The sequence below is a fragment of the Pholcus phalangioides genome, unplaced genomic scaffold (genome assembly GCF_987345545.1).
Source record: "Pholcus phalangioides strain wild (caught in Gottingen) unplaced genomic scaffold, Ppha-v1.0 ptg000009l_1, whole genome shotgun sequence".
NCBI lineage: Eukaryota > Metazoa > Arthropoda > Arachnida > Araneae > Pholcidae > Pholcus > Pholcus phalangioides.
In genome coordinates this window covers 58,583,706-58,603,208 of record NW_028301602.1, presented here as the reverse complement: position 1 = coordinate 58,603,208, position 19,503 = coordinate 58,583,706, and the positions used below count along the sequence as shown (strand labels likewise).

Below are 19,503 nucleotides of genomic sequence, written 5' to 3'. Positions count from 1 at the left end.
AATAAACAGTATATATATATTTCAAAAATTATATATTCGTTATATATGATGAATGAAAATGAATGTCTATATGAATACAATTTCGCCTCCTCTTTCATTTTAGACGTAGCTTTTTGGTTAGCTTATATCAATACAATACCTACTTATCTGTGTTGTTCAATGTTTGAAAATCTGAATTTGTCCCGCAATTTTTGAAAAAAAAAAAATATATTTTCATCTCGATGTTCTCACCTCTGTGTATTGTATAAATGTGACGTGTGTATGGACATCAGCATGTTCATGAATATTTTTTTTAGTATATTCAGGTATTAGAACTTAGAAAACTGTTAGTCTTATACCCATAAACCATGAATAATGAAACATTTTCACTAACAACATAATGATCTGATTTAAATATTCGCAAATGTTTTATCGTGTCTGATAGTAGCGAATATAGCAAGCCACCAAATCGCTACGTCTTTGTAAATGCCGAATATGATTTCGAGGTAAATTTGAATTCCGTTCGCAAAATCGGACGTCCCTTTTTTCAAAAACGCGTCATAATATCTATAAATCAACGAATTTTCTGAAAACTTTCCGACGAATGCTCTACAATCGAAAATTCGAAGTTGGTTAATGCGATTGAAATCTAAAAGTGTAGTTTGAATGACTTCTTCCTATTTGTATATCTCACACTACAGAGTGTAACTAAACTAATGGTCAGAAATGTAAGGGACGATAGAACTCGCCAAAACAAACAACTTTCACCATATGCGGGGTCGGAAAGCAAATGGTGAGCAGCGAGAGGGTATTCTCTCTCTGGAGTGAATGAAACGTCGCCATACGCAGAACCAGCGTTTGTCAATACGCATTTAGATGCTTATTTCACTCCCTGAAATTCATTTTCACCTCCCGAAAGGTTTTTAGGGGGTGAAAATACTCCTCGAAATTTAGGTTGATTTTTTTTTTTTTTTTGAAAATATATGTACAAGACAATAAACATGAAATAAATAGTATACGAAGAGTTCAGAGGTTAGCCGTGTGGACGCTCCAACTTGATTGTACAGGCATATGTGTAACTTAGCTCTGATCCCTGTATAATGCTTGTTACCTACCTTTATTTTTTAAAAAGTGGGCTGAAACCAAATCCTCCAGCCTTTTAGAGGCAGTAACTGAGTTCAACTTTGTTGCAAGCATTTGTTTCTTAAAAGTTGTTTTGGACTTGGTCGACAAACTATCTGTTACTTTTCAAGCAAAAGACCTTAGTTTTTTAACTTTTATTCACAGGTTGAAATTAATGAAATTCCGAATAGAAAAATTTCATAACAACTTTGGGATATGTTTGAAACACTTCATTTCACAATGCGAAAAAGGAAATGAGTATTACAGGCAAATAAAAATTAAAAATGCTCAGCTGAGATAAAAATTCCATGAAAGCAAAAAACAGCTTTTAGACCATCGGGTTGAAAATTTGGACAACAGGTTTGAAGAAAGCACAATGAACATTTTCATTAACTTTGACCGAATTTTGAATCCTATGAATCCTTATGACGTAACATGTGCAAAAACTTTCGAAACCAAATGATAAAAAAATAATACTCTATTGGTTCAAAAAACGAATTACACAATCCAAGTTCTGATAAGCGATTGACAGTTTAATTTGTGCCTATTGTAAAGGAAATGAGAATATATATATATACCTTGTATAAAGATGAAAATATACTTCCAAAGAAGCGCCACTTAGGGAAGAATGGTTATTCGTAAAAGAACTATATTAAATAAATATAAAAGGATGAACATATGACAAAATTTTGCAAATGTATCAGTGGGAGCAGAGAGTTCCCAACTTCCAGGTGTGAATGCAAGCCGATCTCCCCATTAAAAAGTCTCGCCGCAGAGAGCAACAGGCCTACAACGGTAAAATCGTCAAACATTACACTTCACTCATAGTTCGAAAATGTGTGGTAGATGGCAGCACTACACATAACGCATTACACAGAAACCAACTTCACGTCACGTTTCACTACACGTACACGCACATTCCAACATGTACCAATTCGTTAGAGGTTCCGAACAGTAATATGGACTAGGTGCATGTCTGGTTTAGTAGTAGTAGTAGTGGGAGCAGAGAAGGTGTTGATAACACGCTAACACGCCTTTTATGTATCCAGAATATAGAAAGTTGAGCGTAATTTCCTTAACTTTGCCTCTTTCAACAGCAACATGTGAACTTAGTTTTTCGAAATAAGGTTTAGAACTTAGATGTGTCATTCATGTTGCTAGGGGGTTTGTATAGTTATTAAAATAAAAGAATTAACTCTTCATACGGACACCCTGTCCTCAAAAACCCAATTAGAACTTGTTGCCCTGTCTCTCCTGAGGAAAACAAAGAAAATTCCAAGTTGTTAAGTAGAATATTTTGAAACTTAAACTGAAATTTATTAATACACACACACTCATATAAACAATACATGAAAACCACAAAGTAAATACGACACAACACATATACGAACAACATGCATGGTCCACTACTGTTGTGCCTCAGGGATCAGTGCGATCCGTCCAAGGCAGACTATATTGAATATTTATGTTGGTGGCAAACACACATACAAAGCAGAGTGAATAACGTAGCCTTAAATATAGTTTTCTCAATCAATGTGTCAATCTAATGTGTCAATTTTAATTTTATTATTATTTTAAATAGTTCCTGAAGCAAATTATTTTCCATTTAAAGTTGAATGTTATTGGTTATTTATACAGTGGATAATGGATTTAAGGAAGGAGTTTAAATTTTTATAACTTTTTAAATCACGATTTAAGTTATTGTATCTGGGAGCGAAGTTATGAAACTGCTTTTGGAAAATGGTTTTCTTTGGTTTGTGAATGTGATAGGAAATTCCCCGTCTGTCTTCCGGGTTTGATCCAGTTTTAATTTCGAACCGTGAAGGATTTTCTTTGCATAAACATTAATATTTTAACCATATGTAATTTGCTGAGATTAAAACGAAAATCATTTTGATAACGAGCTCTGATTGAATGGAATATTGTACGTAATATTTTATTTAGAGAAACATTAATCGGATTTAAATTTGATTCAGTCTCCTCTCCAGACACAGATGGCATACTGAATCAGGGGAAGTACTCAGGCATAATAAATTGTTAGAAGGAAATCCATAGAAACTATATTTTTTAAACCGAAAATTCGAATATTTATGCAATTTAGTCTATTGCAGATCGTCAGGGCATGAGCCTTCCATTTTAAATACTGTGTCATCAGCATAGCTTATGACATCACCATGTAATTCAAGATACTTTATATTATTTACATAAATTAAAAATAATATGGGGCCCAACACACAGATCCTTGAGAGGGACGCCATTCTTTATAAATAGAAAATTATTTGGCTCAGTATCAGTTTTTACGGCCTGCAACCGATTTGACAAATAACTTTTAAACCAGTTGTAAAAAAAACCTTTTAATTCCTACGCAAAAAGATTTCATGATTAACTGTATCGAACGCTTTTCTAAGGTCTAAGAAGACAACTAGAGCTGGTTTGTAATCGTTGACTGCTTTATAAATGTATTCTGTGCCATATTCACTGAGATTTTAAAATTTAAAAATCAGGGGGAAAGTTGAGAAAGAACAGTAAATAATAAAGGAAAGAAGCATTGTTCGTTAGTTTTTTGCTGTTCTTTCCCAACTTTCCTCCGATTTTTAAATTCAAATACCTCTGCAAATATTTCACTTAGAAACTTGTTTTTTTTTTTTTTTTTTTTTTTTGGTTGACTTCAGGAGTGACAGGCAACAACTTTCTAACTGGGTTTTTGAGAACAGGGTGACCGTATAAAAAGTAAATTTTTTTTTTAATTCGAATAACTGTACAAAACCCTCCAGCAACATGAATGATGTATCTAAGTTCTAAACGTTATTTCGAATATTGCTGCTTCTCTGCCAACGAATAGCAGCTGAATTACGGGTTCTACGTAATAAGGCGACGTTTCATTCACTCCAGAGACAATAATCTTTCGCTGCTCGCCGCTTCCTTTCCGATCCCGCATTGTATGGTGAAAGTTGTTTGTTTTGGCGAGTTCTATCTCTCTTTAAAGTTCTGATCATCAGTTTAGTCACACCCTGTATATCCTTATTATGGAACTACTACTATGCAGTTTTGAATTATTTTTTTTTAATAATTTAATTTATGAGTATTTTCGACCATAACCACATTTGAACTTCTTTAAAATGTTTAGTATAACTGCCGAAAAAAAAGACTTTCTCTGTAGAAGAAAAAAAAACACGAGAGATTGATTGTTTTCTGAAAACCAGTCAAGATTTCATAGATCTCATTTGATGATTTTGGACTCAGAGAGAGCTTAGGCTGTGATGAAAAATTTCATATTTTATTAAATTCTGCTTACTGCATACTATTTCTTAATTTAATCTATAGAGGTCCTACTCACTCCAATCAATCAGTATTGATTTCTTTACACATCTACGCGGTTGAAACACCACAATAATACGCCGTTTCCTTTCTTAAAGCGTTGCTTATACATATTGTTTACTTAATATATCTGATTTTCTCACATGATTATCATTCAGTAGGTCCTAGTATGTGACACATTTGCACTCGTAAACAGAAAAAAAAAAGATAATTAATCGAAGAAACGAATCATTTTTTTGTGGGACTCATTATGGTCTGAATTTCAACCAGTAAACTTACACTTATACTTACACTTATTTGGAGCATTTGCAGAAAAGTTAACAGCTGAAAGAAATGCAATGAAATAATTCATAACATTGTTCATTTTCAATTCGTTGTTTAAATGATTGTCATCATGCGAATCCACACACACACACAGATTTATCAATCCCTTTCATCTACTCATTCTACACAATAGTAAGAATGGTTATTATATACCAAAAAAAAGGGTTTGAGGATTTCAGGTTATATGTATACTGTATAATCATAGTGTTTTCATTTGCATCGCGTCGATCATGCACAGCAATCCAAAATGTTTGAAAAGTCCGTGTCTCACTTTAGTTGTATTAAGCTCAGTAATTGTAAACTGATAATCAATTTATGTAAAGGGGCAGCTCAAAAAAACATGTACAGTTGACTACATGCATTTCATGATTTGCACTGATGCATATTTTTGTAGAACATAGTACTTCTTCAGTTGTGGAACCAGTTGAATTTTTTTAATTTTTCTTGGTGTTCATTTGGACACACTGTCGTTCCACATATACAAGAAATCCCTTAAATATAAATGCAATAAAATAGAACTTTCATGAGTTGACTGCATTTAACACATATGCGCGTATCGTATACAAAACGTTTTTAGAAGATGTTTCTGTCCAAAATAAAAACTTCCTAACAGAATTGATTATGTAATTGATATATTATATGGTATAAATTATGTTATTGAAATAAAGAAACTCTGTTGCTGATATTATACGAGAAGAAATGGTTTTTCCCCTTTTTTTGTTAATAAAAAATTGTATGAGTTGTTTCTTGAGAAATTTTTTCAGAAGTTCATTTCATTCTTCTTTTTTTTTATATAACACCACATACACGCACTAACACTAACACAAACATTACGCCCTTGTCTTTTCTCCTTCATACGTAGTCTCCACGAGGCTACAGTTTGTAAACCCGCTGATGGCCCGGGAAGATAAATTTAATTCTGGTCTGGTCTGGTTTCTTTTTTTTTTTTTCTTATTTTTATGTTGCGTCAGAAATAATATGACCCAATTTAGATTGCTCTCAACTGAAACGCAGTCTACACGCATATGCAACTGAACGCAGGCATGATGATGATAATACATGCTACGGTAAATGTGATTAATCGGTGATTATCCATAACCGCTGGTAATTATGCATAATCACCAATCGTCTGAAAATAAGGAATGATAAATATGGAAGACATCATGTGAAAATATCACTTAAATTCATGCCCCCTCCAACATTCTGGAGCAGGGCCCCAAGGCTGGAGTGTTTGGTGGGCCCGAGGCCAGAGTTTTCCACGAGCCCCTGAACAGTAAACTTTTAGTGTTTCTCACGTACCGATTGGTGACCCTTCCCCCGGCTTCGGTATGTTTTGCCAATAAAGAACGTAACCCTCCCCTCCCCTCATTACCTGAGATACTCCTGCGTACGCTACTGTATACATACATATATACGTATGTTAAATCAACCTCACACATCTTTGATGTTACGGGGGGGGGGGTGCTATTGTCATCGTGGTTCCCATATCTCCGCGCATGCCGAAACTAATGGAAAAGCATCATAAATTAAAGGTAAGAAAAACATAAAATAAATAAATGAAATTCATAAGAAATTATCGAGAAATGGAAAATGTTTTATATATAGGTTAGGAAAGATTCTAAATAATTTTGAAGCTGGTCTGACTCAAGTGTGTACAGGTCTCTAAGGCCTCTGAACAAAGGCTGAAGTTACTGCAAATATTGGAGAAGGGGTTCTCAAAAACAATATTTCTATAAGTTACTATGGAGGTCGTGAAATATGTTGAGAGGGGGCTTGGGCCCATGGGCCAGATACAAATTTACGCCTATGCCTATGAAAATCTTTAAAATACAAAGAAAGGACATGAGACCTAAGGGTGGAGATTGGGGGGGGGGGCATTGTTGCATTGCCCCCCCCCCCCCCCGGTATGTGTAGATCTGTATATAATATACGTATACATCTCGACATCATCATCGTGCCCCTTCCCCTCCTAACCTTCAAGTCTGTTACCGCCTATGCCCTCTACATTAGGAGGGTTCAAGATGTTCGGTTAATCACCCTTGAATTTTTCTATTTAAATTTCAGGTCACTTAAATTTTGGGGTCCTCGCCAATATTTTCGTTTTACTCAGTTCTTGAACATTAATTTGACATCTTAACATCTGGATTTGGTGCCATCTATCGGCAAACGGGAAAACGTCATCAGAAATCATTATACGGGAAAGTCATGTGCAGCAGCTACTGTCACCTGATATTTACAAAATGAAAAATAAAACTATCAATTAGTATCATAATTGAAAACTAGATGATAGTAAACTCGTCGAAAAGAAATATTTTCCACACAATGAAATCATATAAGTCACAGCCGTAGTAGCTTGTGCGGCCATGTGGGCATCGTGCTGGACTCCAGTCCTGAGGTGAGGATCCAGATTCGAACCCCATTGATGGCACAGTGATGGTCGGCTGAAGTTGGTTTTCGAGGTGCGAATGCGAGCAGGTCTCCCATTTGAAAAAGTTTCTCCGCGGGCAGGCAGACCTACAACACGATACTGACATAACATGAAGAGTTCAGGCATTTCCATCTTTACTTCAAAAATCTGAGACAGATGGCAGCATGAACACCAAGCAAGCGCAGCTCGACAACATAAATACGTTAGGGCTACTCATACTCGAAACACGCATTCCGGCATGTACCGATTCGTTGGAAATTCCGTAGAGGAATGTGTACGAAGTGCATGTATGGTTAAGTAGTCGTGGTAGTGAGTCAAGACCGACCATATTTACATTAGTTATGTACGTTCACAGATTATTTTGTACTTGTCGGTTATCTGGACAACCATTGGCAAGTTTTCTATTCGACTGGCTCTTTTTAAGGAGAGTTTGTTACGTCGACAGTAGCCCGTATCAGCAATATCATCAGGAATATTCAATTACAACTTGACTGCTAATCCAACAAGTGCGCCGCCATGTTTGTTGACACAAAAATTCGGATGGCTAAGACTAGTGGTGCAAAAACATCCTATGAGGCTTTTTGGATCACGTGATATTTCCCTCTTTCTTCAAGGGACATACAAACCGTATCCAAAGCAACCAACATGGCGAATTCCTCGGCAGATCGTGAGAGATTGAAAGAAGAAATATAAATTGAGGAAATGTAGAAATGAAAGATTTTTTTCATTTATGGATGCTGAATATCCCAAATTTTTTTTTAAGTTCAAGTTATCTATTTGCCTGTGAAATTATTTCAATGTAATTCATGAGCCATTATAAATTAAAAAAAAAAAAATCTTTACCTTAAAAATTTATATGAATTGAAGCAGTTTAATATTAAAAGACATGAGGACATAAACTCCAATTTTCACACTCATAAGATATAAATAAAAAAATTGAAATCAATGTTATCACATGGATATCCAACTCAAAAGTTAGGTCGAGCTAATTATTTTATATTTAATTTTTTGGGCTTCGTATCTTTAAGTGAACTCAATATTTCGAAAATAGAGAATGCAATTCAATTAATTTTAATTATTGATGCGATGGAAACCCCTACTAAATTTCCTCATTTGTACAGTTAAATCGACAATTTTAACATTGATTTCCACGGGGATCATCCTGCGCCTGTCCCTCAAAGTGATGCTGATGATGATTATGATGTCTATTCGGAACACTTGGCAGATCGAATGTTTCAACTTTGGAGCGTATAACATTCTATACCGTTTCCATAACTTAGATGGTAGAGCACTCGTCCGGCAAGCGAGAGACAGGGGTTCGAGTCCCCGTGGGGCAGTGATGGCTTTTCTTCGTTTTAATCTTCATCTCCACAAATAACCAGTCTTTCAATGAATCTTGTATTGACGAATGGACATTTCTATTTGTATTAATGAAGTTCTCAAGTTTCTGGATAGATGACAGCAAAAGCTGCAGTATTTCGACATGGACCTAAAAATCGCGTTGATACAACGTTGACCATATCAAGTTCAAATATTTTAATCCTTATTATTTATAAGGATGATTTTGGTTGGGAATTTATTAAAGATCTGGCAACTCTGTCCTGAAGTGATCGCGTTTTCTGAGTTAAAGCCGGCCGTACCTTTCTGAAAAATTCAACTGGTGGCTTCTAGGTATGTGAAAGTCTACTAATTTTATGAGAAACGAATTAATTATTTTACCATTTGGATCAAACTTCTCTCTTTTAGTAAACATTAAACGCTTCTCCAGTGTAATTTTTTTTTTCTTTTAGACTTTCGTGTTTGAAAATGAAACGTGTTTTCATTTTTTAATTAGGTTTCAGAGAAGGCTCAAAACCATGCCTTTAGTCTTCAAAGATGGGATATCAACCAAGTGAGTACCTTAAAAAAAATGTTTTCGTTTTGTTTTTATGTATCATATCATGGACCACCCCCCCCCCCAGCGTCAAAAGTGGAGTGGACAGATCTAATGTCATCTATATTAAACGTCCCTACATTCCCGGAGGCGTGTGGGGTCACAATGCACTTGCTGCAAGGGATGGCTTATCAGTCAGCCGCCCCACACATTTCATTAGTTTTTGTGTAGTAAAATGAAAGTATTTGAGATTTTGTGATTGTATTGTAATTACTTTTCTCAAAATAGGGAAATTTTTCACAAACACAATGTTATCTCAAGTGTAAAATAGGCCTACCATAATCCGAATATCAGTCAGTGGTTCCCTCCATTTCTTGAACAAGCATCGTTTCCCTCTGTGTATTGGGAGGAAAACACAAAGAAATAAAGTAGGTGGGGGAAGTTTTTGTGTGGGATTCAAACCATGAACCTTTCAGTTGCTTTTGATTCTTTGTTAAAGTACTAACTGCTCAATAGTTGCTGCTGGCAGTTCGTAATTAAATATATCAATTCTATTTGTCTCTAATGCGTATGTGCTCTCATAATGGACACCCATAGTAATCAAGAGTGCTGGACATCGTTTTCTCTCTGATATCCTTTAGGGGGATGGTAGGGCCCCAGGACTCGTAAACAACTATCCTCCTGATATATAAATAAATATTTTCTAGAATATAAATATAAACTAAGGACCTGCCCTGATAGGTTTGGTCATCCAGCTGCAAAATTACTTTAAAAAAATTTCATCCATTGAATTGTGATCATCTCAATATTAGATTAATGCCTCTACCAAAAGGAGGGTGGTGTTTCCTAATATAAGAGGGTGTTTCACTAGAGATAATTATACCCATCCCATCGGCACTCAGGTTCATTGTGAAAGGGACTGCTGTGCAATCAAATTAATTGATATAACACATTGAATGAGTATGTCCATGAAATTTTAAGTGGGGAGCTTAATTTTTTCATTGTTTCTTGTTGCTGTTGAAAGACAAACGGGTGAATCACATATCATTTCTCATTATTATAACAGGTTTTACACATCATTATCAATTAAAATTACTCAACATCAAATATTCACAGATCTGGAATTAGTATTTAAGATTAGGTGCACCTTAATTAAATTTCCATAAAAATATGAACACAACTTTACATTTATTTAGCTGATTTGGGGGGGGGGGGCCTAAAAAAATCTGTCTTGGAACCCCTTGGACATCAGTCATCTTATACATTGTCGCTGAGCACATGCCACACACTCGCCCATTTTGCATGTTTGCTGTTTGACAGTGGGATTGGATGACAACCGTACCAGTTGCAGTACTATTTGAGAGAGACAAAAAATCCTTATTGGACTGTATGATGCAAGATTACCGTTGGAGTACCATGAGATTCGAGGGGATCACTGATAATGATATCATTCCTTTCACATTGCAGCAAACAAAACATGTAGGGCTCAATCACTCAAAAAATAATAAGACAACCAACAGATAGCTGCTATGAAACAAAAAATTTTCCAAATAAAATATTAACTTGATGTCTTGGTGAGAGCTGTCCCGCGGTGCTGTACAAACTCTCTTTTAAATAATACAATGGTTGGGACAAAAAACTCTCTGGGTTTGGCCAAAAACAATCTGTTTCAATAAAAACACAATTGCCGGATTAGAATTGTAATGGCAAGTATGCAACAAATTAATAAAAATAGAATGTACAACTTGATAAAATAAATCTGAAATATGGTTTTTAATAGCATATTCCAACAAGAAAAACATAGCATTCTGAGAAAATGGTACAGTCCACTGTCCTTAATGTGATCACATCAGGACTTTGGTTTCTGATAGGGATGGGACAAATAGTGATTTCGCAGAATACCGAATATTCGCTAATATTTTGGCTGAATATTGAATATTCGGCAGCTGAATATAAATTTTCTTAAGATTCATCACAATTATAAATAAAATTGGTGTTTTGAATTAAAAATAATATTGGTAATTTCAGATAATTGATATTGAATTTTAATTATGCAATTTGGAAAATTTTTATTGCCGTGATACTGACAATAAAATTTAATGATGATATATTGCATTTTAATATCACTTACGGAATCAATTTTTTTGTAACACTTGTTACCAATTTTATATCTAATTAAGAAAAGTGGGTCATTCCCAAAAAAGTTCAAACTTTTTCCGAGACTTTATAATTTTTTTTACTAAATTTCAGAGCACACTGCTAGTAATTTTAATTTTTTCTAGTTCTTCATTTAATTCTCTGTCATGAAATTAATTTGTTTCAGATATTATCTAATTTTTTAAAAAAATCATTGTAACAAAACCTCAAAATCTGGCTGTCCCAGCTACAAAAAAGTGTTAAACAAAAAAAAGACTTGGTGCAAGTGTCTCTGGAATTTTTTTTCAGAAAACTTGGAATCGCATTTCATATATGTGCTATAGATGAACAAAAATTTTTGTTTGTGTCCCGAAATTTTTCCCATTTTGAAATTTCCACTCTGTTATGGTCATTTAGGAAGTATTTTTATTCCAGATTAAATCTAATAACACTTAATGCTGGATCAAAAATTTTGGATTTGATTTTTACAAAACGACTTAATATTCACGTTTTGTCTTTAGTACCAGATATTTCTCTGTCAGATGTCCACTCTATTACGTCATTATCATAAATAATTTTTTTTCTTTAATCTATATCAACATCAAGTGATAGTACATGAAGATATGCTTCAAAATATAAAAAAAAGTTTTCATCGATCATTTAAATTTATAATATTTTGGCATCGGATGATATAAGGACTATTTCCATAGATTATAAAAGTAGATGGGAAAATGTGGGGACTTGGCCATATGCAAGAAGATGAAAGCACATGAAAGAGTAACACAATTATAAACCTTGTATTATTATTTTTATTTACCTTAATTTGTGTAGAATTACATTGGATTCTGAATGAAACAGAACTTCAATAGACTGGAATTGTGTTCTGTTTTAGATTTCAGTTTTATTAAAGGTACAAATAAAAGCAACTAATAATTGAAAAGTCTATATTTCGATTCTGTTTAACACAGGTTTCTGTCTCAGACAGTGTCCGTCTTAGACAAATTTCACTACTATATGAATATTTTCCCTACTGCTCAAGTTGATAATTGCAACAACCAAAATTTAAATTTGGCCCGTTATATAAGAACTGTTTATCAAACCTTGAATATGTTTGCACAATAAAAAATGCAACTGAAAATAAGGAGCGATGGTGATGGTGTTCCCCCCCCCCTCTTTTTCTTCATGTAGCATTTTAACCTCATCCTTTTCAAAGGAAATGAGCTTGTTAAAAACCATGCTCAAACAGTTTTGCTCAAAATACTCACCACTTACCCAAAAAGCTCCCACAATCAATACTATTAACAGGGCTGGGCAAATCCTAGTCCTAGGTTGCCCTGGCGATTAAAAAAATTGATGTGCCTAAAATTTTCTTTGTGTAGTTATTAAATTGCCAGCTGAGAGCAGCACAAAATGTTTGGGGTTTATAGCAGCATATCTGCCAATGTGAAAAAGGATCATTATGCTCTCTTTTAAAAAGTCAAAGAAAGCATTATTTTTTTTTACCTTTTTCTTCAGCTAAACATTTTTTTTATTGCCTAAAAATTTTTTCAGGCATCTAGATTTTTTTGCAATTTGTCGAGTCCCTCTATTATTAAGTCAATAATATCAACAGAAATGTGGAAAATGATAAATAGTAGAAAACTATCTATTTTAAGATTGTAGTTTTACTGATTGGTAATTACATAACATTGGTATGGTTTATGGTTTAAATTTTTGTTTCAATTTGGTTTTTTTTTCCGTTTTTGCTAATTTCTGCATGGTTTTTTTCACTTTTTGGCAGAAAAAAAACCCAACCTTGCATGTTTTTTTCAATGGGGGGATGTACGCTTTTGTGTTTCTGTCAAAACTTAAATAGCAAAAGCAAAGCAAGTTATCCAACCAGATGATAAGTGCAAATTTTCACATTCGTGTGTCTGGCATAAGGGCGTGGGGGGGGGGGGTTGGATATTGCCAAATCACTGTTGTTGACTTGACTGGCACTTCCAGTTATACCTAAAAGTTTATTCTCTTTCTTTCCAAACTATGTGTTTACATTTCACATATTGAATTATTCCAGAGACCTTGAAAAGGGAGTTGAATTCCAAATAGACGAGGATGACTACCAGTCGTCATCTGAAGATGAGTATTTTGACGATGAAGCATCAAAATCTTTCAAAAGTGAAATGGCAAGGCTAAAATCAGGCGAAGAAGAGAACCTGGAGACTCAACTGGAAAATCTATCCATTGAAGAACTCAAGGAACGAATGACTCCCATCACAGAAGACAAATTGGTTCTCAAGTTTGTATGTAACACATTTTGATATTTGTTACTTAATGGAACCTTTCAAGTGCAAAATCGGGCACTATTACCAAGGCGGGGGTACACATCATTAATCATTGAAGTGCAGCACGAAGAATTTCTTCCAGAGAAATTTAGAGTTACCATCCTTTAAAAAAAGCATTTGAATGAACAGAAAATGATTAAAATAGTGCATATAATGGTATTTTCTTTAGAAATTTTAATTTTTTTTTCTACCAAAATGTTTAAAAACTTTAATTTAATAATCATCACGAGGGCAGGCATACACATAAAACCCCCTCTGCATACCCCTTTGGCTATTACCATATAGTGTTTCTGTAAGTATATCTTGTTGAAAATGATCAGGGTTTGGAAAAAGTAGGCCTACATTATGTAAATGAAGGGTTCTTAGCGGCCTGAAAATCAGAAAAAATATTGGGGAAAAGTTTCGTGAAGTGAAAAAATAGAACCTTCAAAAACAAAAATTCAGACGGTTAACCTTTTGAGTTATATTTCTTTCTTCCAGAGTTTTGATCTGGGAAATGATCAAGCAAATTTTCCTGAGAACCGTGAAATGATTGAATTCAATCACAATTGATATGTTTAAAAATATATTCATGTAAGGAACAATGGAGAAGCTATACATTCTGAATTCATATCAACCATAGTCAAACTTACTGGCAACATAGTTTTTTCTGTACTTACCTATTATTCATGCCGAGTTGCCAACACGAAACAAGAGCTAGCTATATATGCTTATCAGGGTTTTTCCACACAAAAAAAGGAGGGTGTTGCTGAATAATTCACAATATCCCCAGTGCCATTACTGGCAGTTCATCTCCCTGGCATGAATAATACATAAGTACCATTTTTTTCTTGTTTTATATAGTTGATCAAATTTCTTTTGTTCTGTATTTTTGTACTGCGGTACTCATAATTGACATCCATAGTGGTTAGGGTATATTTCTATCACTCACCTCATTGGGCGATTGTAGCTGTTGTGGCCATGGCTTTTTTTTATACAAGTACTTTTTTTGGTAAACAATGGGTTTTAATTGTTTATAGAATTATGAAGTTTGCAAAGTCAAAAAGCATGTTGTGGCTTCAAAAAGTTCACATCACTGCTGTGGTCATCATTTTACAACCACTTTTGGTCATAGTCATCTTTCACTTAGGGACACTTTAAATGATCATTGTGATGTATCTCAAATTTTTAAATTCATCGAAGCCATTGGTTTTTATGATAAATTCTAGTTGCTTACAATCGGCGACATTGTTTTACACAGCTTTTTTTTTATCGTGTGTACTTTTACTTTTTTGGCATGACAGGAACAAGTTTTATCTTTTTTATAATTGGTCATTTGTTTTGTCACAGTTTGACATAATTTCTGTCTGTTTATCAGAGAATGGTGATCCTGGGAATGTCCATCGAGCGAACGTTTCCATGGGCTGACACGTTTGTACCATTTGATGACTCTGTTGAGTCTCCATGCGGTTCGCACGATTGGCTGGCTCTCGGTTTGACATAATTGGTCCTTTCTCCAATAAGCCCAAAATCCAATCTGAAAAGTGTGCAAACTTCAGTGTTGCAGCAAACAGTTCATTTCTCTTCTCAAGCTAAACCAAAATATAAGATCTAGAAATATTATCGACAGTATCACTAGTGCCTTGACTTGCAAGAAACAAAATGAAACAAGCTTGACATGCTTCAAAAATGCTCATTGGACACACAGATGATGTCAAAAGCATTTATCATACTCTGTACTCTATGAGAATTACCTACATCGTAAAATTGCCTATTTGAAACAGTGTGTGTTAATTTTCTCCTTTTTTTTCAGAAGATTGTAATTTTTTCAGGCTTCAGAATTTCATACTTTATGTAAAAGACTCGGTTCAGGTATCTAAATTATTATTTTTTTCATAATGTGTTTTTGTTTTTATCAGCATTTTAATTTTTTCTGTTCTTATACCATTACAGTTGCTACATCCTGGTAGCGGTACAGAAATTCCAGCTAAATCAATAGTTACAATGAACTATGAGGGATTTTTTGAAGGCCAAAGTGAACCATTTGATTCCACGTACAAGAGAAATAAACCTTGTCGTTTCCTGTATGTATGCAATTGATAAATTTTATGTAGTCAAATTTTTTTTCAAATTTCAAAAAAATTCACACACATGCACAAATACTGGACAGAAACAAGAAGGAATACAAAATAAAAAGAAAAAAGATGTATACATATAATAAATGTACACTGTGTGGCCCCTAGGAACATTAAGTTCTTCTAGGAAGCCCAAAAGGTTAAAAGATTTTCATGCCTATTTTTATTGTTTTGCTACCAAGTACACAGTATAATTATAAATAAAAAAAAGTATAAAAATTCAAGACATGTTGTATGACGGTTCAAAGTAAAATGACATCAGATGTTTGGGATACAAATTATATTTCTAGATAAAAAAAATAGTTATGAAAGTTGTTATAGCCCCTTCAGCAAAGGAAATCTAAGGTATTTCTCAGAGTTAAACAAAACCCACCACCGAAGAAGTTATAGAGTTCAACCTATTTATATATATATTTTATTTTAATGTTAGTTTATGTGTTCCAAAAATTGCTGCAAAGTGCAATGTTTAGAATGTAAGCATTTAGGCTCAAGATTCACATATTAAAATCACACATTACAAGAAAATGTAACCATGAACTTAGATGTATAATATATGTATTATACGCAATATGTAATATGTGATAAACGTATCCAAAGAAATTATTGCTTATTTATAATACACAATTTTTTACACACACACAAATCCTTGTATAAATAAATTGAAGCCTCTGTGAAGAAGTAAACCAATGTATGTAAACTGAATTTTCATTCAAAAAATATTTACATGTTTGCATTACTTTTTCATAAGTTTTATACAGGTACATGAGACTTTCACTATTGAAATATCAAGTGACAAAAATATCATTATCTCATAACAAAAAGAAAATTAACTTTGTGGGATCCTTGAATTGAACATTAGTAATGAACACCTTCAAGTGAAACAGAACAAAAAGTATAGTTTTCTCCAAAAATAAAACCTAACCAGAAAATAAACTTTAGCTTGATTTTTCAAGATGTTCATGATATAAGCCTGACCCTGAAAATTGGCCTCTTAAAATCGTCAGCCAGGTGAAGGCATTCTGTAGGTTTTTTGCTATACGTGACAGGTTGTTTTGTATAAAGTGATATTAATATAATACTGGAATATCCCAAAAAATATATAATATGGTCACCCTATGAATTCCCTTGAAAAATCCCCATTCCCCTTTTTCTTGTATGACACTTTGTTTTAGCAGCAAAATATTTTGTCATGTGACAAACTTCAGATTTTTTAGGTCTGGGAATTGGCACCTATGAATATGCGAATACCAAAGGCTGACTATACAGTGAAATATTTAACTACTGTTTTTAGTGTATGTTGCGGTTTATAGCTAGGGAAATAAATTAAAACTACACAAATGAAGTAAACAATAATTTTAAGAACCAAAAAATTGATTTAATATGTTGCTTCTTAAAGTATTATGAAGGGTTTCCACTAATTTTTGTTCCTCGACTAACATTTCAGATTCAATTCACAGAGGTTATTCAGAGGTCTAGATATAAGTGTGTGCACTATGCGACGTGGAGAGATTGCTCAATTTTGGATTCATTATTCATATGCTTTTGGCCCCATGGGATGCCCTCCTCGAATTCCAGGTGAAGCTAATGTTATCTATAAAGTTGAGATTCTGAATTGCATTGAAAGCGCAGCTGCAGTGGAATTTGAAGAGATGGCACCAGAAGATCAAAGGAATGCTTCTTTTCAGAAAGTATACAATGTTTGCAAAGTTGAGCACAAAGCAGGTAATGATCTGTACAATAATAAAAAGTACTCCGCTGCAGTTTCTCGTTACCAAAGGGCCAGAAAATTATTAGAGCAGGTAAATGTCAAAGATGAAGAAGAAGACAACGCAAGGACCAACTTTTTACTAAAACTGTACCTCAATCTTGCTGTAGTTTATTTCAAGCTGAAGAAATCAAACCGCATCATTTTTCATTCACGCAAAGCCATTGAAATTGATGAAAGAAATGTCAAAGCTTTGTTTTATATGGGTAGGGGGCTAATGCTTGAAAACGAGTTTGATAGGGCAAGAGACTACTTGCAAAGAGCCAAACACATAGCTCCATATGATCCTTTGATCAATGAAGAACTGAAAAATTTAGAGGATAAGAGACAGAAATATATTGCTATTGATAAGCAATTTTGTCAAAGAATGTTCAAACAGGACCCGGTAGTCAAGGAAAATAATGATAGCATCCTCAGGTTAGAGTCTCCAGAGTTTGTGGAAGTAATTAGAAATAGAATCGAGAAGTTTAAAAATTCTTCAGAGGAAGAGTATGTGTTTTCTTCCACATATACACCAACTCAGATAGAGGTTATTGAGGAAATTGCAAAATCAATGAAGTGTCATTTTGTTGATATTATATATCAAGGTCAGAAATTAATCAAAATAAAAAAGATGCCAGAGAAAGAATGAAATTACGATTGAGGAAATACATAAATTTTTGTTTCATTTGCTAGGAATACTTGTAAATCTTTTTTCTTGTTTATATCTGTATAATGTTCGAGACAGTTGGTTGATTCTTTTCTGAACATTTCTCATAAATCTGTATTTTTTTTTTTTTTTTTGTGTGGAATAAAATATATTTTTCATTAGAAAGTTTCTTAAAAGTATATACATTTACTCAAAACTCCAGGTGCCAATCTTCCTACATAAAATTAGTTTATCCCAGTGTAGCTATGTTTCTTTTAATTGCTTTCAGTTGTGGTGTAAGGTTTTCTATTTGAACTTACGTGGTGAGGACTGTTTCATTGATTGCCATTCCTTTGAAAGGACATGAGGGAAAACAAATTATTTGTAGAATCAAGGTTTCAAGAAAATGATCAGAACATGTATATTAATTTTTTTTTTGAGACAGAATAGTAATTAAATTACCGTATATACTCGTGTATAAGCTGACTCGTATATAAGCCGACCCCCACTTCAAATACAAATACAACGCCACAACAGGCAAATTGCCCAACGAGGTGGCTGACTTAAGACCATCATGGATCCCCGAGCCCCTACCTACTACTGCTACACCACACATGCACCCACCCACTTGGGGGGTCTAGTCCACCCCCCCCCCCGAAATGTGAGAAAATGACCGAAAAAAGGGAAAAAGATGGCCAGATCCATTGTTCTGTCACTTTGGTCCCCCCCCCCGAACGAAATTTCTGGCTACGCCCCTGTCGTGAGCTGAATTTTCGTATCAATCATCAGCAGAATTACTGTCACTAGGGCCTGATTAACTATGTCCACCTCAGAATATTTTTTCAGATGTACCTCCACTTCCCTTTCTGAAATTCTTTGAACCATTTCATATAAAATGAAAAATTCAGCCAAAATATAGAATGTGCTCGTTATAGCTAAACAAGAAAACCAAAAAGAAAAACGACCGCGCACACACACACACACTTTCACCTTTTTTCCAGTTGGGATCCGTCCGCGGGAATCGGTTTGTCTTCGAGGGGCTCACTCCGAGCAAGTACGTCGTGCACATCAAACTGGGATACGACGCCCTGATAGACTCCATCGTCAGTGTCTGGCAACCGGGATACAATTACTTCAAGTTGGGCAACAACATCCAGAACATGACCGTCGATTATCTGGGTCACGTGAAAGACGGCGATCGCTAAGTCCTCTATTCGGACTCGTTACCAGGCCGCAATTAGATGCTTGGTCACCCCTCACCCGGGGCAAGCGCGCATTTAGACGCCCCCTTGGAATGTGAAGGAGAGGTTTCAGAATGAAATTTGCGCCCCCTTGGATCTAGCGCCGTGGGCACGACTGCTCCCCCGTAGTTGAGGCCCTGGTTGAAACACACGCATTTCGAGGACATCATGTCTTCCGGAACGTTCGTTCGCGTCTTCGAATCCCCCTCCCCCCCAAGCTCATGATCGCGAGGGTGGTCACACCCGCGAGT

At 34.7% G+C, this 19,503-nt stretch overlaps 1 protein-coding gene across 1 annotated transcript; it reads left to right on the top strand.

The window, feature by feature from the left end:
* Nucleotides 1–8,758: 8,758 nt before the first annotated feature.
* Nucleotides 8,759–18,197, top strand: LOC149083390 (inactive peptidyl-prolyl cis-trans isomerase FKBP6-like). The gene is made up of 5 exons (XM_089236662.1): nt 8,759–8,842; nt 9,006–9,062; nt 13,237–13,462; nt 15,437–15,567; nt 17,063–18,197. Exons 2-5 carry the CDS (start codon nt 9,028–9,030, stop codon nt 18,012–18,014), a joined length of 1,344 nt encoding a protein of 447 aa, XP_089092788.1. The 5' UTR covers nt 8,759–8,842; nt 9,006–9,027; the 3' UTR covers nt 18,015–18,197.
* The last annotated feature ends 1,306 nt before the right edge of the window (nt 18,198–19,503 follow it).

Bases quoted from the DNA above. Each gene is read 5' to 3' on its own strand.
- LOC149083390 (XM_089236662.1), top strand. From the start codon at position 9,028: ATGCCTTTAGTCTTCAAAGATGGGATATCAACCAA. The intron at 13,463-15,436 runs GTATGTAACACA...ATACCATTACAG, and splicing joins ACAAATTGGTTCTCAAGTTT to TTGCTACATCCTGGTAGCGG. The intron at 15,568-17,062 runs GTATGTATGCAA...CTAACATTTCAG, and splicing joins AATAAACCTTGTCGTTTCCT to ATTCAATTCACAGAGGTTAT.